The sequence below is a fragment of the Scyliorhinus torazame genome, chromosome 5 (genome assembly GCF_047496885.1).
Source record: "Scyliorhinus torazame isolate Kashiwa2021f chromosome 5, sScyTor2.1, whole genome shotgun sequence".
Taxonomy (NCBI): domain Eukaryota; kingdom Metazoa; phylum Chordata; class Chondrichthyes; order Carcharhiniformes; family Scyliorhinidae; genus Scyliorhinus; species Scyliorhinus torazame.
Window position 1 is genome coordinate 318,979,827 of NC_092711.1, and position 20,438 is coordinate 319,000,264.

The 20,438-nt window shown below is 51.9% G+C and overlaps 1 protein-coding gene across 9 annotated transcripts in view; it reads left to right on the plus strand.

The window, feature by feature from the left end:
• Positions 1 to 20,438, plus strand: part of LOC140421308 (uncharacterized) — an 834,768-nt gene that overhangs the window by 474,365 nt on the left and 339,965 nt on the right. For all 9 annotated transcript variants that reach the window (XM_072505936.1, XM_072505941.1, XM_072505940.1 and 6 more), the window contains exons 31-32: positions 2,360 to 2,401; positions 4,656 to 4,697. In XM_072505936.1, coding sequence (XP_072362037.1) covers positions 2,360 to 2,401; positions 4,656 to 4,697 — 84 coding nt within the window. The remainder of the gene's footprint in view (positions 1 to 2,359; positions 2,402 to 4,655; positions 4,698 to 20,438) is intronic.

Here is a 20,438-nt window from a genome sequence, read left to right on the forward strand (position 1 = left end):
AGGTGGTGCTCTGCAATTAAGTAGTGCAAAATAGAAATCAGATTGTGAATCTTTTGATTTGCTCATAACTATTTAATTATGTGGACACCTTTCTCAACCTTCCCATAGGACTGAGGGAAATCAGGACTTGAAGTGATATGTTCAAAATTGTAAATTGTTGAAAATTCTTTCCACTCATAACTTGAAAAACATGGGCCATTGTCAGACATGATGCTATGAAGAATACCATGCCTGGCAAATATTTCTCTGCATGCTTTGAGTATTGGATGTAAGATCATTCAACTTCATGAGTTCAGGAAAATTGGAAAAGTTGTCAACAAATAAGATATAATCCTTACCCAAAAAAGAACAAAAAAGAAGAAAAATCGGAATCAACTATTCAATTAGAGAAGTCATCGTAACTTCGGAAATCTCGATGTAAACAGAGTATCGATTGACCAAGTACAAGCTCCAAGACTGCTGGTAATCTGAATTTAACCTGGAAGTTCTTTAAACATCAATTTCAACTCTATTTAGATGCTAGTGATTTAAACGCTGCAGGACAGCAAGCAATTGAAATATATAATTTGTTTAATTTTGCTGCTACTGAAGAAAAGTCGAAGTTTGAACAAATTATCGTGAAATTCGATGACCATTGCAAGCTGCAAACTAATGAGATTTTAGAAAAATTCAGGTTTCATAAGCGTGTTCAAAAAGTTGGTGAACCGGTGAATGACTTCATTACAGATCTCAAACTCTCGGCTCAAACACGTGACTATGCTGATCTTCATGATTCTCTTGTAAGAGATCAAATTGTTTATTGAATTACTGATGATACTGTGCGAGAAGCTTTAATTCGTCAAAAGAATTTAACGTTGAAAATAGCGATAGAGAAATGCATCTCCAGTGAACAGGCCAAAAGTCAGTATTTAGAATTTCATCCCAAGAAAAAAGGCGCAAAAGTCTACCACGAGGCAGAAAAAATAAGAATGGTGTCGCAGGCAGCACAGAAGACTGATGGGAGCAGCAGCTACCCAGCGCACGCATTCTCAAGCTCGGGACATGCGCGTTACGTACCGAAATGGGAGACGTCGAAAAAGAGGTCTGCGCATGCGCGAATGTCAAATATCCGTCACGACGACAATGTGATGACGTGTCATAGGTGTGGCCACGCCCACTTAAAGGAACAATGCTCTGCTTTTGGAAAACCCTGTCTGAGATGTTCGAAGCTCAACCATTATGCCTCTCAGTGTCAATCATCTGCAAGTTATCCTCCTACAATGAACCACAATGTGAGAGCTGTTGACAAGGATGGACAAATCAACACTCAACAAGATTTCACACATGATGATAATATTTTCTCGTTAGAAAATACTTTCTTCGTTGGAGTGGTTGAGGGATCTACGCAGACTACTCTGCAAGCAAGCAAAAAGGATCTCCAAGCAACACAAAAAGCTCCACATGAAAATACAAAGGATCCTCAAGCAACAAAAGACCAAGAAGTCACGTCGTCAGCAATGAATGGATGACTACTGACCGTATTAATAATGTGCCAATCTCATTCAAATTAGACACAGGTGCTTCAGCGAATCTTCTTAATTCCAAAGATTTATCTAGGATTAAAAGTCACCATGACATAATTTCTCCAGAGTGGTCTTTGAAAGATTATAATGGCAATCCAATTATTTCACATGGATCGTGCTATTTGAGTGCCATCAATCGGAACATTCACAAGCAAATCAGATTCGAGACAGTGGATGACAATCGTTCTTCACTATTGGGTGCTCAAGCTTGTAAGGATTTGCAAAGAATTTTCCTCAATACTTGTGAATATATCTCTCTGCTGCCGTCACCCCTTGGTGAGTGACATCCTCTTCTCTGTGGCACAAGGTTCAAGTCTCACTCCAGAGACTTGAGCACAACACTGTAACATTGATGGGTTTTGTATCTAATGTTATGTCACAGATGTTTACCCTGTAAATACCGAGCAAGCTGCCACCTACAGGTACAAAGGACACTGCAGGTAGATAGTGGAGCTGCTAAAATGAGTTTCCCCATTGGCCATTTTTACAAGGCCCGCGGCTGCATTTTGTGGCAGTCAGACACCCAGTGAGTTGATCTGTGGTTCCCGTCCCTAAAAACAGACTGCTGACCACTCAGAGGGCTGGCAGTTCAGCCGGGCCAATGGGAGTGCTGGTCAGTGCAGGATTGTACTGGGAAGAAGAGGACATCACAGAAGTAGCTCATTCGGCCAACAAGATAACCGGGTTCTCGAGATGCTGGGACCAGTCAGGCAGACCAACATCTTGTAACTTGTAATAGGTGAATAAAGTTATCTGCTGTTACAATAAATATCCCAATTATTCTTTAATTCCTGCAGGATTAATTGAGGTAGAAAAGCCAGCACATATATCAAGACCAGGTAAACATTCTGTTCTTTTCTTCTTAATTAATTTGCTCAATGTGGGCATCGCAGTCTTCGAACAAAGAACAACACAGCACAGGAACAGGCTCTTTGACCCTCCAAGATTGTACTGGTCATGATACCAACCTTAGCCAAAATCCTCAGCACTTCCTAGTGCTGTAACCCTCTATACCCATCCATGTATTTGTCGGGATGCCTTTTGAACGCCGTTAATGGATCTGTTTCCACAACCTCCCCTGGCAACGCGTTCCAGGCACTCATCACCATCTGTGTAAAAACTCTGCCTCGCACATCTCCTCTTAACATTTCCCCACGGGCCTTAAACCTCTGCCCCCTGATCACTGACAATGCTGTCTGCCTTCCTGAGGCAGCGGGAGGTGTATACAGAATCAGTGTGGGGGTGGCAAGCTTGTGTGATGCGTTGGGCTGAGTTCACCACACTCTGTAGTTTCTTGCGATCTTGGACCGAGCAGTTGCCATACCAGGCTGTGATGCAGCCGGATAGGATGTTCTCTATGGAACATCTGTATAAGTTTGTGAGAGCCGATGCAGACATGCCGAATTTCTTTCGCTTCCGCAGGAAGTAGAGACGTTGTTGGGCTTTCTTGACTGTTGCATCAACGTGAGTGTGTTGAATCCCAAATTTCTTTATCCGTCAATCTGGCCTCAATAAAAGTCGAGATGGATTTGCAAGTATAACAATAGTTATTTTATTCAGCTTGCAAGCTACCTAGTCCACAGTGATACAGATAACATGTTGCTCTCTGCAGCCCCGGGAACTAAGCGAATGTCCCAGACAAAGAGATCAGTACTGATACATTCAAATGGCATCAAGTTTCACATACTCGACACTCATAGGTCATCCTATGTCCCTCCTGACTTGTTTGATCTATTCTGATTGGCTCACTTCCAATCCCTTTCTCCGGCCCCTATCAATGCAGCAGCACTCTCATAGACACACCTCTTCCTGCTTTTTTCCATGCGGTCCAAAATCCTTTGTCTCTACTTGCCAGAATCAAAGTGGCTTATTTCTATATTACATTAACTAATATCTCTAAAGTAACTATTTTATATCACATTCGTCAAGTGGACCAGGACAGACTGTTGGTGATGGTGACCCCAGGAACTTCAAGCCATCGACCATCTCCACTTCGGAGCCATTGATGCAGACGGGAGTGTGTGTCGTGCTGCGCTTCCTGAAGTCGATGATCAGTTCCTTGGACTTTCCGACATTCAGAGAGAGGTTGTTTTCGATACACCATGCGACCAAGTGATTTGTCGTTGTTTGAGATGTGACCCACCACAGTCATTTCATCTGCCAGTCATATGGGCAGCACGGTAGCACAGTGGTTAACACATCTGCTTCACGGCTCCAGGGTCCCAGGTTCGATTCCTGGTTTGGGTCACTGTCTGTGCGGAGTCTGTACATTCCCTGCATGTCTGCGTGGGTTTCCTCCGGGAGCTCCGGTTTCCTTCCACAGTCCAAAGATGTGCAGGTTAGGTGGATTAGCCGCTAAATTGCCCTTAGTGTCCAAAAAAGGTTGTGTGGGGTTACTGGGTTACGGGGATAGAGTCATGGTGTGGGCTTGGGTAGGGTGCTCTTTCCAAGAGCCGGTGCAGACTCGATGGGCCGAATGGCCTCCTTCTGCACTGTAAATTCTATGTTTCTATGATCCCCAAACTTATAGATTGAGTTGGAGTTAAATCTTGCCACACAGTCATGTGTGTATCGGGAGTACCGTAGAGGACGCCAGGGCCACCGGTCGGTAGTCGTTGAGGCAGGCTACCTTGTTCTTCTTTGGTACTGGTATTATGGTGGTCTTCTTGAAGCAGGTAGGGACCTCGGAGCGGAGGAGTGAGCTGTTGAAGATATCTGCGAATACACTCGCCAGTTGGTTTGCGCAGGCTCCGAGTGCTCGCCCAGGGACTCCGTCGGGGCCCGTCGCTTTCCGCAGATTCACTTTCAAGAAGGCAGCTCTTACCTCTGAGGCTGTAAAAGTGGGGATGTGTGTGTCCAAGGCTGTTGGCGGGTGGCACTGATGCATTGGTGACTGCTCAAAGCGGGCACAGAACTTGTTCAGTTCATTGGGGAAGGAGATAACCGGGTTCTCGAGATGCTGTGGCCAGTCAGGCTGACCAACATCTTGTAACTTGTAATCGGTGAATAAAGTTATCTGCTGTTACAATAAATAGGTGAACAAAATCATCAGTTGTTACAATAACCATTCCAATTATTATTCAATTCATGCAGGATTACTTGAGATAGTAAAGCCAGAATATGTACCAAGACCAGGTAAACATTCCATTCTTTTCTTTTTAATTAGTTTGTAGAATGTGGGCGTCGCTGACAAGGGCAGAATTTGTTGCTGATCCCTAATATCCCTTGTCAAGGGGGTTGTGAGCTGAGTTCTGAAACCTTTGTCAGTCCATCTGGTGTAGGTACACCCACAGTGCTGTTAGGGAGGGAGTTCCAGGATTATGACCCAGTGACAGTGAAGGATCGGTGACTATATTTCCAAGTCAGGATGGTGAGTTACTTGGAGGGGAACTTCCAGGTGGTGGTGTTGCTCTTGACGGCTGGAATGGGAGCAGACGTGGGTTTGGTTAATGCTGCCTAAGGAGCCTTGGTGAGGTATAGACTCAGAGAGCTTTTACAACCCAGCAAGAGACCTCTTGGCCCAGAGTGGCCATCAAACACCTGCAGTGCATCTTGTAGGTGGCACTCACTGCTGCCAATCTGTCAGTGGTGGAGAGAGTGTCTCTGAATGGGGAGTGGGGGGAGTTGTCCCAATGCTTGTGGGGAAGGGCACTCTGATGCCCGTGGGGTCGAGGCACCCTGATGCATTGGCTGACTACTCAAAGCGGGCAAGGAGGGTAGGAGCCCCGACAATTTCTGGCGTGCTTTTCGCTGGGTACACAGGAATAGTGACCCACTGGTCGAGGGGACGGAGGTCGTCCTGATGATTGTTTTTGGGGGGGGTTACACAAATGCTTGTGGGGAGGAGGGGTGCCCCCTGATCTTGTGATGCTTGGGGCTCCGATGATTGTTTAGTTGTGGGCGGGCGATGGGCTTCCAGTGCTTGCGGGGGGAGGGGTTGGGTGGGGGGATAGAGGGAGGGATGTGAGTCCCGATGCTTGTGGTGCTGTACAGCCCCATGATTTTCGGTGTGGGGGGGGGCGGATCTTTCTCTGGATCTGTAAAGACTTAATTACCTGCAAATGCTCGCATTCAAAGTGTCGTCTTGCATCTTTGACTTTGTCTATGTATTCTGGAGCCTACCTCTTCATTCACCTGAGGAAGGAGCAGTGCTCCGAAAGCTAGTGATTTGAAACAAACCGGTTGGACTTTAACCCTGTGTTGTAAGACTTCTTACTGTGCTCACCCCAGTCCAACGCCGGCATCTCCACATCGTGAGAGAGGGGGCTGCACCCCTTGTTTGTGGAGGGGGTGTGCGTACAGGGACTTGTAGGGGTGGGGGAACCCTGATGCTATTTGGGGAGGAACCTGCCTTGGCCATTCTTACAAGACCCCCGGCTGCATTTTGTGGCAGTCAGACTACCCAGTGAGTTGACCTGTGGCTCCCGTCCCTTGGAAGGGCCTGCTGACCACTCAGAGGGCTGACGGTGGCGTTCGCGAACGGAGCGGCCGCAGCAAAGAGGCTCCCACAGGTCCACAAAATGAGCGGCTTTCTTTGGGGGGGTTTCCCGGTGGGTTTAAAAAAAAAAAAAATTAAAGCCCCGCGAACTCGGCCGTGCCTCCCTCGCCCTGCCCAGGCGCCAAAGCTCCGTTCCACGGAGGAGAGACTAGCCCCGGGGTGTGCTGCACGTGGAGGAGGAATGGGGATCGCAACAAGAAACTGTCTGAAAGTCGGAGCACAGAGAGGATAAGACAAAAACAAAATAATAATTTTTAAATTCAACTTTTTTTTTCCTCTCCTGAAAATTTTGAAAACTTATAAATTCCTTTTTATAAAAAAAAATTGTTTCTAAAAGGAGAAAAAACCCTTGGGGGTTTATTCTTTGGGGGGGGGGGGGGATAATTTATTTTTCGCACCAAAACCCAGGGAAAAGAAAAAGAGAAAGGCACATAACAGGAAAATGCCTGCAAATAATAATAAATCCGGGGGATGGCGAGATGCAAGAAGGAGCAGCAGCGAAGGACAAATGCAGGAGCTGCGGCCCTGCAGGCAGACGACCCCACGGGGGCGAGGCGGAGGTTCAGGCGAACCAGGAAGGGGAAAAGCTGGTGAGCCGAGCTGCAGAGCAGGAACAGAACACGACGACCACCCCCCCCCCCCCCCAACCCCCCCCACCCCCCACGCACAGTGGGAGGAATGGAGAAGCCTGCTGAAAGCAGAAATAAACGCCATAAAGGAGGAGATAAAAACGGAGATAAACGCCATGAGGGAGGCACTCAGGACGGAGCTCCACACAACGATGAAGGAGATGCTGGCGGAGACAACGGACAAAATGCAGCGAACCATCGACAGCCTGGAAAGGAAGGTGGAGGCGCAGGAGAAAACGATTCAGGAGTTGGAGAGGGCCGCCTCGGACCAGAGAGACAGGATGGTAACTCAGGAAACCGAGGTGAAAAGGCTGGTTACGACCCAGGGGAGCCTAAGAGGGAAAGTGGAGGACCAGGAAAATAGGTCCAGACGGCAGAATGTTAAAACAGTGGGTCTACCAGAGGGAATGGAGGGCAGAGACCCAATAGGCTACGTCACCCAAATGCTGGGCAAGCTAGTGGGAAGGGAGAAATTTCCAAACTCCCCAGAAATCGACAGGGCGCACAGGTCTCTCCGACCCAGGCCCAAAGCCAGGGAGCAGCCCAGAGCGATTATCATGAACCTGCACACGTTCCGAGACAGGGGAAAAATCCTGAAGTGGGCCCGGCAGAGGAAAGCGAGCACGTGGGAAGGGAAGACCATAATGTGTACCAGGACATTGGGGCGGACCTGGCCAAAAGAGGGGCTGAATTCAACAGGGCCAAATCAGCACAGTTTGGGATGTTATTCCAGGCCAAACTCTGGGTAACATTTGAGGGGAAGGAGCTGTTTTTTAACACCCCAGCGGCAGCGGAGGAGTTTATTGGAGCGAACAAACTGGGAGAGTGACAGCCACAATGGCCATCATGAAAGCGACGGGGATGGAAAAGAAAGGAAGAATCGGAACAAAGAGCAGCGGGCAGACCGCAAACAGAGACAATACGATCACGGACTGTACACGCGTGTTTGGTGCACTGTGCGGGACTGTGCTGACTCGTTCCCGGGCTCGTTCCACCTCTCAATGCAATGGGGGGGAGCGAAGCAAGGAGAATGAGGGTGAGAAAGGCGGACAGGAGGGCGAGACAAGGGCGAGCAAAAGGGAGGTAAAACAGGACCAGAGCAAGGCAAGTACTGGGAGGGGGGCACCGTGCTAGCGAGGAGGGCAACACGGGAGGGCAGGGAGAAAGGAGGGCCGCGGTGCGCTTCTCAGGGGAGAGGGAGCGCCTGGCACAAAGAGAGGGGGGGGGACAGGGCAGAAGGGGGGGAAGAACACAGGGGGGGGACCGAGGAACAGGGACTAAGGGGGTGGGAGAGGAGTCAGGGGGAGAGCACAGAACAGAAGAGAAGCAAAGAGAAGGGTGAGGTAGATAAGCAGCACGAACACAGGCCTCGGCAGGCATGGAGCAGGGCGAGGAACCAAGACGGTGCCACAAACAGCCGCTCAGGAGGGCTGCAGGGCGGAGGGAGACCCTGGAGTGCAGGGGCACAGCCACGTGGCGTACACACAGCTGGCAGCCATGGTGGGTGCCCCCTGGACAAAAGGAAACCCCGGAGCCCTGGGGCCCGATCTCATGGCGAGAGCGGCGACCGCAGCCATTTTGTACGACCCCCTAACGAAGGGAAACCCCGGAGGGCAGGGGCGCATCCACCAGGTAATTATGGGTGACCCCGCAGGACCGGGGGGTCAAAAAACCCCCACCAGGATTGTTACCTGGAACGTAAGGGGACTCAACGGCCCGGTCAAAAGATCCAGAGTCTTCACCCACCTGAGAAGCCTAAAAGCAGACATAATCTACCTACAAGAGACGCACCTGAGGGAGAAGGACCGACGGCTGGTAAGGAAGGGCTGGTGGGACAGACATACCACTCATGCTATGGGACAAGGGCTAGGGGAGTAGCAATATTAATTAGCAAGAAGACGAGGTTTACAAGACAGTTACGGACCCAGGGGGACGGTACGTCATGGTCAGCGGTGTCCTGGAAGGGGCACCGGTCGTACCGGTAATTGTGTATGTGTGGTAAACCACTGTGTTCTTATATTAAGGGTTGTACGGTAGAACCTGCACTACAGGTTCACCTGGGCCCCTGCATGCTAGCTCCGCCCAGGAGCCGGGTTATAAATATGCGTGGCCTCCAGCTCGCAGCCATTTCGTCAGCTGCTGTGGGAGGCCACACTTCAGATACTAATAAAGCCTCAGTTTGAATTCAACTTCGTCTCCAGCCAAATTGATCGTGCCTCAATTTATTAGTATCTGATTCAGAAGGTGGACCTCCGGATTAAACCAGATCGACTGCAGCTGGATCCACACTCAAGTGACGCCAGAAAGGACTTTCAGCACTGGCTAGCTTGTTTTGAAGCGTATATCAACGCGGCACCGACCCCTGTTCCAGAGGCTCAGAAGATTCAAATCTTGTACTCCAGACTCAGCTCCAAAGTCTTCCCGCTGATCCAGGATGCGCCCAATTACGCTGGCGCTATGACTCGACTCAAAGAGAGTTATGAACAGAAGACGAACACGCTCTTCGCCAGACACGCGCTCGCAACACGTATTCAACTACCTGGTAAGTCAATCGAGGACTTCTGGAGGGCCCTGATCCCACTAGTTCGGGACTGTGACTGCCAGGACGTTACAGCTAAGGACCACTCAGATCTCCTTGTGAGGGACGCTTTTGTAACTGGGATTGGGTCCGATGTTATCAGGCAGCGGCTCCTAGAAGGGGCCACGCGCGACCTCGCAGAGACTAAAACACGAGCGCTTTCCATGACGGTCGCCCTGCGCGCAATGTACAGTCCTACGCCCCCAACCGCGCGGCCCACTCCACCTATGCTTCATGGGCCCCACAGGCAGCCACCCCAGCGGGGGCGCTACCCACCCAGTACGCCTGCGCTACGCGCCAGCCAGTGATCGCCGGGGGGCCCCGATGCTATTTTTGTGGCCAACAAAGACACCCCTGCCAACACTGCCTGGCCCACGCTGCCCTTTGTAAGACCTGCGGGATGAAGGGCCAATACGCAGCGGTGTGCCAGGCTCGCTCAGCGGCAGCAGTACCCCCCATCCTCACCCGGCCACGGACAATGGGCGCCGCTATCCTCCTCTCCTCCCCAGGCCATGTGCGAGCAATGGGTGCTGCCATCTTCTCCCCCGCACCAGGCCCGCTCAGCAGCAGCGGTCGCCCCCACCCCCCCCAGTCACGGACAATGGGCGCCGTTATCCTCCCCACCTTCCCAGACCTTGTGCGAGCAATGGGCGCTGCCATCTTCTCCCCCGCACAACACGTGCATTTCATGGGCGCCGCCATCTTGCTCCACCCCCGCAACATGCGTTCCATGGGCGCCGCCATTTTGTGACCTCCGTACGCTGCCATCTTGTCCACCCCGCAGCATACGGAGACCAACAGCGTTTCAGGACCCCGACGCAGCGGCCGCCTCACTACCCGACGATCAACCACGACTCGCATCCATGGTAATCGACCAGTCCAGACCACACACTCTGACCAACGCATCCACCAGCGTGAATGTCAACGGCCACGTGACCTCCTGCCTACTGGACTCCAGGAGCACCGAGAGCTTTGTACACCCGAATACGGTAAGGCACTGCTCCCTTAAGGTACACCCTCCCAAACAAAGTATCTCCCTGGCCTCCGGATCCCATCGCGTAGCGATCCGGGGGTACTGCACTGTCACGCTCACACTCCAAGACGTAGAGTTCTACGGTTTTCGCCTCTACGTCCTCCCTAACCTTTGTGCTGCACTTAACCTTGGCCTGGATTTACAGTGCAACCTCCAGAGCCTGACCCTTAAATTCAGCGGACCCTTACCACCCCTCACTGTGTGCGGCCTCGCGACCCGAAAGGTCGATCCTCTTTCCCTCTTTGCCAATCTAACTCCAGATTGCAAACCCGTCGCCACCAGGAGCAGACGGTACAGCACCCAGGATAAGGCCTTCATCAGGTCCGAGGTCCAGCGGTTGCTTCAGGAGGGAGTCATCGAGGCCAGCAACAGCCCCTGGAGAGCTCAAGTGGCAGTGGTTAAGTCTGGGGAGAAACACCGAAAGGTCGTGGACTACAGCCAGACCATCAACAGGTACACGCAGCTCGACGCGTACCCCCTCCCACGCATATCTGACATGGTTAACCAGATTGCACAGTACCGGGTCTTCTCAACGGTGGACCTGAAATCCGCTTACCACCAGCTCCCCATACTTAAATCGGACCGGCCATACACCGCCTTCGAGGAAGACGGCCGGCTATATCACTTCCTTAGGGTCCCCTTCGGCGTCACCAATGGGGTTTCGGTCTTCCAAAGGGAAATGGACCGAATGGTCGACCGGTACGGCTTGCGGGCCACGTTTCCGTACCGAGACAATGTGACCATCTGCGGCCATGATCAGCAGGACCACGACGCCAACCTCGCTAAATTTCTCCGCACCGCCACTCTCCTCAACCTCACGTATAACAAGGAGAAGTGTGTGTTCCGTACAAACCGCTTAGCCATCTTCGGCTACGTGGTCCAGAACGGTCCCGACCGCATGCGCCCCCTCATGGAGCTTCCCCTCCCCCACTGTCCCAAGGCCCTCAAACGCTGCCTGGGGTTCCTCTCGTATTACGCTCAGTGGGTCCCAAACTATGCGGACAAGGCCCGCCCACTCATACAGTCCACTCATTTCCCCCTGACGGCAGAGGCCCAACAGGTCTTCGACCGGATCAGAGCTGATATTGCCAAGGCCACAATGCACGCTGTAGATGAAACACTTCCTTTCCAAGTAGAAAGCGACGCATCGGACGTCGCCCTTGCCGCCACCCTCAACCAGGCAGGCAGGCCCGTGGCATTCTTTTCATTTTGGAAGGAATAACAGGAAGACAGAGTACTGGGCTAATGGTAAGATTCTTGGCAGTGTGGATGAGCAGAGAGATCTCGGTGTCCATGTACATAAATCCCTGAAAGTTGCCACCCAGGTTGAGAGGGTTGTTAAGAAGGCGTACGGTGTGTTAGCTTTTATTGGTAGAGGGATTGAGTTTCAGAGCCATGAGGTCATGTTGCAGCTGTACAAAACTCTGGTGCGGCCGCATTTGGAGTATTGCGTGCAATTCTGGTCGCCACATTATAGGAAGGATGTGGAAGCATTGGAAAGGGTGCAGAGGAGATTTACCAGAATGTTGCCTGGTATGGAGGGAAGATCTTATGAGGAAAGGCTGAGGGACTTGAGGCTGTTTTCGTTAGAGAGAAGAAGGTTAAGAGGTGACTTAATTGAGGCATACAAGATGATCAGAGGATTGGATAGGGTGGACAGTGAGAGCCTATTTCCTCGGATGGTGATGTCTAGCATGAGGGGAGATAGATATAAGACAGATGTCAGAGGTCGGTTCTTTACTCAGAGAGTAGTAAGGGTGTGGAATGCCCTGCCTGTAACAGTAGTGGACTCACCAACACTAAGGGCATTCAAATGGTCATTGGATAGACATATGGACGATAAGGGAATAGTGTAGATGGGCTTTAGAGTGGTTTCACAGGTCGGCGCAACATCGAGGGCCGAAGGGCCTGTACTGCGCTGTAATGTTCTATGTTCTATGTTCTACATGTGTGGCTCCACAAGGCGGACCCGTTGGTGGAAAGGGTGCACCTGCTCCACGCAAACCCACAGTACGCCTACGTGGCGTTCCCCGACGGCCGCCAGGATACCGTCTCCCTCAGGGACCTGGCACCAGCAGGTTCCGCCCCCACACCACCCCCGTCACCCCCGGCGTCACCCTCCCCTCCCCCGCCACCCCCATCAGCACCCCTAGGACCGTCCGTCCTCCCCCTGCCACCCCCGTTGATGAAGAGGATTTCAGCACGCTCCCGGAGTCAACTTCGACCACGACAGCGCCAACATCGCCGGCTCCACTTCGTCGATCCCAGAGGACGATCAAGGCGCCGGACCGGCTGAACCTCTGACCGGCCCACCGGAAGGAGAAAGACATTTTTTTGCACTGTTCTGTAAATATTAAAGATTGCGAATTGTATATAGTTATCCACCACCCCCGCCGGATTTTAACAGGGGGTGAATGTGGTAAACCACTGTGTTCCGATATTAAGGGTTGTACGCTAGAACCTGCACTACAGGTTCACCTGGGCCCCTGCATGCTAACTCCGCCCAGGAGCCGGGTTCTAAATATGCGTGGCCTTCAGCTCGCAGCCATTTCGTCAGCTGCTGTAGGAGGCCACACTTCAGATACTAATAAAGCCTCAGTTTGATTTCAACTTTGTCTCCAGCCAAATTGATCGTGCCTCAGTATGCTCCCAACTGGGACAACACAGAATACATAAAGAAGACCATGGCAGAAATCCCCGACCTTGACACACACCGACTGATCATGGGGGGCAACTTCAACTGTGTACAGGACCCACTGAGCGACCGATCAAACCCCAGAGCAGGGAAAAAGCCTGGCATGGCTAGGGAACTGGGAGCATTTATGGAGCAGATGGGGGCGGTGGACCCATGGAGGTTCCTGCACCCGGGAGAGAAGGAATTTTCACACTTCTCACAAGTACACAAGGTATACACCCGTATCGACTTCTTTGCAGTGGGGAAATCGGTGCCTCCAGGGATCACGGGAACGGAGTACTCCCCGATCGTTATCTCTGACCACGCTCCACACTATATGGATGTGAGGTCGGAGACAGGCCGTGCCCAGTGCCCCACGTGGAGGCTGGACACGGACCTCCTGGCCGACAAGGCCTTCTGTCAGAAAACATTGCGGGCCTGTTGTGTTGTGCTGCTTCGGATAACACAGGCTGCTACTTGATGCAGTCTTAACTAAAGGATGCTCCAGACTCTGAAATGAGTTCAACGTGTTTATTGAACTATTAACACAGTTCTCAAATGAATTTGAATCTCTGCTAATCTAACTGTAGTAACTCAGTCTAACTGTAGCAGCTTGCTCTAAGCCACGTGCTGGGGTGTGATGCTGCTGATCAACCCTGTCTAACTCTCTAGATGTCTGTCTGTGGAAAGAGGCCGGGTGTGAGTGCCTCATCCCTTTTATAGTGTTTATGTCATGCCCCCTTGTGGTGATGCCACCTCTGAGTGTCCTGACTGCCCCTTGGTTGTGTCCTATTCTGAGTGTTCATTGGTTGCATGTTTGCACAGCATGACATCTGCCCCTTTTTCTTTTCTTTTTTTTTTGTAGACGTATATACATGTGAATGTGTCTGTCTAATGTGATTGACTGAGAAATACAGAACAGAACAAACAAAACAAATGCTCATAAGCCCAGTCTCTGAGGCTTGCGTCTGATCCTCATCGAATGCCGGAATCGAAGGGCACTGCCCTTCGGGGATCGGGGATGACGGTGTCTTGACAGGCGAGTGGGAGGCACGACTGGTGGCCTCGTAGTTTGAGGTGTCTGGAGGTGGCAATTCGACATGTGGAAATGGAGGGGAAAGTGGTTGTGGCCAAGCAACTTTTCGCAATGCCCTTCGATTCCTTCGCATAATGGGGACATCAGCCATACGTATGACATAGGATCTGGGCGCGGCCTGTCGAACAACGACAGCCGGAGCAGACCACCCATCATCTGGTATCTTGATCCTGACCGTGTCTGCCGGTCCAGATCGGTGGCATGTGTGTCATAGCCCTGCTTCTGGCTGTTGCGAAGCTGCTGCATCTTCTGCAGCACCGAGAGGTGATCAAGGTTGGGCAGGTGTCTGGCTGGAAGCGTTGTCCGCAGGTCCCTGTTCATCACCAGTTGAGCTGGCGACATGCCAGTGGACAAGGGAGTCGCCCGGTACGCAAGTAGTGCAAGGTGTATGTCGGAAGCGGAGTCCGAGGCCTTGCGGACGAGCTGCTTAACGATGGGCACCCTTTTTTGACTTTGCCATTGGACTGTGGATAGTGCGGACTGGAGGTGACATGCCTGAAATTGTAACTCTTGGCAAACGTGGTCCATTCCCGACTGTGGAAGCACGGGCCATTGTCGCTCATGACCTCATGGCAGCTTCAGCACCTCAGGATAGCTCAAAAAGTAATCGATGATTAAGATATAGTCGCGACCATTCGCGTGGAATAGGTCAATGCCAACCTTGGACCACGGAGTGGTCTCTAGGTCATGTGGTTGGAGCGTCTCCTTGCTCTGCGCTGGTTGGAATCTCTGACAGGTTTCGCAGTTCAGGACCATGTCCGTGATGTCCTGGTTGATGCCGGGCCAGTAGACAGCTTGCCGGGCCCTGCGTCTGCACTTTTCTACGCCCAGGTGTCCCTCATGAATCTGCCGCAGTACCATGCTCTGGAGACGTAGCGGGATGACTATCCTGTCCAGCTTGGGCAGGATGCCACCGATCAACGTCAGGTCGTCCTTGACGTTGTAGAATTGAGGACATTGCCCTTTCTGCCAGCCATTGCTGAGGTTGTGGATGACTCGCTGCAACAGGGGGTATTTGGCCGTCTCTTCTCGGATGAGAACGATCTTCTCAGCTGTTGCCGGGAGAGTGCTTGCACACAGTTGTCCCTGCAATTCAATGTGCTGGACGATCTCCAGTGGTTCACTGGGTGAGTTGACGGAGCGGGACAATGCATCGGCAATGATGAGCTCCTTGCAGATGTGTACACCAAATTGAAATCATACCTCCGGAGTTTGAGCAGAATTCTCTCCAAACGAATGTCGTCAGGTCCTTTTGGGTGATGTGGATCAGACGCCTATGATCAACAGTAAATGTTGGCAAGCCGTAGACATAACCATGAAATTTGAGGATGCCGGTGAGAAGACCTAAACGCTCCTTCTCAATCTGCGCATATCTAGTCTCAGTGGGTGTCATTGCCCGTGACGCGTATGCTACTGGTACCCAGGATGACGTGTCGTTTCTTTGAAGCAACACTGCCCCAATGCCATCCTGACTCGCATCTGTGGATATCTTGGTCTCTCGGTCTGGTCAAAGAATGCAAGGACGGGTGCAGTGGAGAGCTTGGCTTTCAGCTCCAGCCACTCTGTTCGGTGCTCCGCCTTCCACTCAAAGGCGGTTGATTTTTTCACCAGGTTGCGTAGGGCCGTGGTGTGTGTGGCCAAATTCAGGATGAACTTGCCAAGGAAATTGACCATTCCCAGGAAGCGCAGTACTGACTTCTTGTCCTCGGGGACTTTCATTGCCTCGATGGCTTTAATTTTGTCTGTGTCCGGGCGCACACCATGTTGCTAAATCTGATCGCCCAGGAACCTCAGCGTGGATGTCCCAAAACAGCACTTGGACCTGTTTAGCTTGAGGCCATGTTCATGTATGCGTCGGAATACTTTCTTGAGTCGCGACACATGTTCCTCTGGGATTGTGGACCAGATTATGATATCGTCAACGTAGACACGAACCCCTTCTATTCGCTCCATCATCTGTTCCATGATGCGATGGAAAATCTCTGATGCCGAGATGGTGCTAAATGGCATTCGGTTGTAGCAGAATCTGCCAAAAGGCGTGTTGAAGGTGCAGAGCCTTCTGCTGGATTCTTCAAGTTGGATTTGCCAAAATCCTTGGGATGCGTCCAATTTTGTGAAGAAGCGCGCGTGTGCCATCTCACTCGTGATTTCTTCCCTCTTCGGGATGGGGTAATGTTCCCGCATAATGTTTTGGTTTAGATCCTTGGGGTCAATGCAGATGCGTAGGTCCCCCGAAGGCTTCTTTACGCACAACATCGAGCTGACCCAGTCGGTTGGTTCAGTGACCTTGGAGATTATGCCTTTTTGTTGTAGACCCGTGAGCTCTGCCTTCAGGCGCTCTCTCAGTGAGGCAGGGACACGTCGTGGTGTGTGGACCGCTGGCTTGGCATCAGGCCGCAGTAGAATCTTGTACTCGTACGGCAGCGTGCCCATCCCTCTAAATACATCTGGGTTCTGGGTTAGGATGTCGTCGATGCTGGACTGAAGATCCGAATGGGACCCCGTCAGTGTAGACCCTTTGAATGAGGTTCAGTTGCTTGCAGGCGTGTGCACCTAGCAGGGACACCCTGTCCTGTAGCTGTACAAAACTCTGGTGCGGCCGCATTTGGAGTATTGCGTACAATTCTGGTCACCGCATTATAGGAAGGATGCGGAAGCATTGGAAAGGGTGCAGAGGAGATTTACCAGAATGTTACCTGGTATGGAGGGAAGATCTTATGAGGGAAGGCTGAGGGACTTGAGGCTGTTTTCGTTAGAGAGAAGAAGGTTAAGAGGTGACTTAATTGAGGCATACAAGATGATCAGAGGATTGGATAGGGTTATCGGATATAGATAATGCTCACCATTCGTCCTCGGAATCCACGGCCAGGATTGATTGGACTCGCAATGTGTCCGGTGTGGCCTACTCGTACTTTGTAATAATGCCCACTCGGTAAGTGTTGTCCAGGTATTCGTCATCTGGATCCATCGAACTGCCTGGATCAGAGTCATGTATTCAGTGTTGCACACTTCTGATACGCCGCTGTCGGAATTGCCGCTGTCGGAATTGCCGCTGTCGGAATTGCCGCTGTCGGAATTGGGAGCGCTGGCTCCTGACTGGTGGTGCAGATCTGCACAGGGCGACATCGTGGTTTGGTTTCCCACAGTTTAAACAGCGTTTGCCTCTTGCCGGGCAGTTTTTTCAAAAATGGGCGGTGCCGCAGTTCGCACACGTCATGCGTCAACGCCATGACACTCAGTGCGTCGTTGCGCATGCGCGGTGCGGTTCTCGAACGTCTGCACCTGCGCAGTGCTGTTTTCGGCAACTCCGTGTTCCCGATCGCATTGCGCATGCGCCGCGCACCGGGAAGAGCACACAAAATGGCCGCTTTCGTCAATGTGGAGGCGCTGCATCCGGGAGATGGCCTGAACACTCTCCACCTCGTGGGAGGCTTGTTTTTCACTTTCTGCCGTTTTGTACTGTGAATAGCAATTTTTAGAGTGCCCATGCACAGTACACGGTTCAATCGCGACTGGCAGGGTCATGTGCTTGATTTTCAACAATTACTCTCGCAGAGGATCAGAGTCGACTCCAAAAACGATTTGGTCTCTGATCATGGAGTCAGTGATATCAAAGATTGCAGGATTGCGCTAGCAGTCGAAGGTTAGTTAGATAGGAGCTGAAATATTTGCCTTTACCTTGCATCTCTGCTTGAAGATGTAGCGCTCGAAGATTTCGTTGGTGTCCATCTCGCAGTGGCTGTCGAATTTGTCCAGGATGGTTTGGTACTTTGTTTTGTCCTGCCCTTCGGAAAAGTGAAATGAGCTGAAGATCTCTATCGCATGGACACCCGCAGCGGTGAGTAGAAGAGCTATCTTCCCAGCATCAGACGCGCCATTGAGGTCGGATGCTTCCACGTATAGTTGAAATTTCACCAAAACGGGGAGGTCTCACCCTCCACGTTCTGGGAGGCACTGAAGGCCATGATTAGAGGAGAGATCATAGCCTACAAAGCAACCAGAGATAGGGAAGAGAGGGTGGCCAGGCAACAACTGGTGGACTCCATCCTGGAAGGCGACAGAAAATATTCCGAGGCCCCGACCGTAGGGCTGCTGGTGGAGAGAAAAAAGCTGCAAATGGACTTTAACCTGCTATCCACTAGGAAAGCAATGTACCAACTCCGTCATACAAGAGGGACCTTCTGCGAACACGGAGACAAGGCTGACCGCCTATTGGCTCACCAGCTGAGAGAGCAGGCAGCCACGAGGGAAACAGCGCAGGTAAAGGATAGCAGAGGCAGACTGGTAACAGAACCAAAGGAGGTCAATCGGGCATTTGAGACCTTCTACCGGAGACTGTACGCCTCCGAGCCCCCCAACGGGGGCGTGGGGATGAAACAGTTCCTCGACGGACTGGAACTACCAGTTGTGGGGGAAGACAGAAGGGGGGAGCTGGAAGCACCAATAGACCTTGGAGAAATCATGGAGAGCATCAGTTCCATGCAGGCGGGGAAGGCACCGGGACCCGACGGGTTCCCGGCGGACTTCTACAAAACATTTGCACCCGTCCTGGCCCCACACTTAAAGGACATGTTCGTGGACTCACTGGCAAGGGGCACCCTGCCCCCCTCCACTAGCGCAGACCACAATTTCACTGAAAAAGATAAAGACCTGACGGAATGTGAATCACACAGACCCATTTCACTGCTGAACGTGAATATTCGCAAAGGTCCTGGTCAAAAGGCTGGGGGGCTGCGTACCAGAGGTGGTCGCAGAGGACCAAACCGGCTTTGTCAAGGGTCGCAGCTCACAGCGAACATCAGGCAGCTGCTGAACGTAATAATGATCCCCCCCCCCCCCCGGGGAGAGAAGACCAGAGGTGATCGTCTCCCTGGACGCAGAAAAGGCCTTCGACAGAGTCGAATGGAAATACCTCCTCGAGGTACTGGAACAGTTTGGGCGAGGAGCGGGGTTCACCGCCTGGGTGAGGCTCTTGTACAACGCTCCCAAAGCGAATGTCTGAACGAACATCACCAGCTCTGAATACTTCCAGCTGCAGAGAGGAACAAGACAGGGCTGCCCCCTGTCCCCACTCTTGTTCGCGCTAGCCATCGAACCCCTGGCGATAGCCCTGCGGGACTCAAAAAGCTGGAAGGGAATCCGGAGAGGAGACAGAGAGCACAGAGTCTCACTCTATGCAGATGACCTGTGCCTCTATGTCTCGAAGCCACAGGAGGGACTGAAGGCAATACTGCAAATGCTGAAAGAGTTTGGAACATTCTCGGGCTACAAACTTAACCTGGGCAAAAGCGAGGCATTCCCAGTGAACCCAAACGGGGGAGGGAGCGAGCTGGAGGGGCTCCCGGTCAAAACAGCCCAGAACAGATTCCGCTACCTGGGGAATCCAGATAGCCAGAGACTGGACACAGATCCACAAGTGGAACTTGACCAGCCTGGTGGAGGAAGTAAGAGGAGACTGTTAACGGTGGGGCTCACTCCCACTCTCCCTGGCGGGGAGAGTGCAGACGATCAAGATGAACGTACTGCCAAGGTTCCTCTTCCTGTTTAGATCCATTCCAATCTTCATCCCCAAGGCCTTTTTCCAAAACGTAGACACTGTCTAATCATGCCGTTTGTGTGGGGGGAGCAAGAACCCAAGAATTCCCAAACAGACACTGCAAAGAAGGAAAATCAAAGGGGGCTTGGCCTTACCAAACCTACAATACTACCACTGGGCAGCAACGGCAGAAAGAGTGAGGGGATGGGTACAAGAACCCGACACAGATTGGGTACAAATGGAGGAGCATCCTGTAAAGGAACAACCCTCCGGGCCCTGGCCACAGCAGCAGTCCCATCCCCCTCAACAAGATACACAACAAGCCCAGTGGTAGCGGCCATGCTGAGAACGTGGACCCAGCTCAGACAACACTTCGGGATAACCAAAATGTCTCCCATGGCTCCCATATGCGGCAATCATAGATTCCCCCCCAGCCATGCTAGATACCAACTTCAAAAGATGGAGGTGGGATGGGGGCACATTGACGGTCGAGGACTTCTACGTAGGGCACAGACTGGCGACACTGGATGAACTGACGAGGAAGTGGAGGCTAGCAAAAGGACAGGTGAGACACCTCCAAATAAAACATTTCCTCCGCAAAGAGACAGTGGGGTACCCCGGGGGCCCAGAAACCACACTACTAGAGGACCTGATAGGCACAAGCAACGAGAAGGGGGGGCTATGTGGGAAAATATATGGACAGCAACTGGACAGAGCCCGGACTCCACTGGACGGGACCAGACGAAAATGGGAGGACGAACTGGAGACAAAGGCAGGGTGGGGACTCTGGAGCGAAGCGCTGAGCAGGGTGAACTCCACCTCCTCCTGCGCA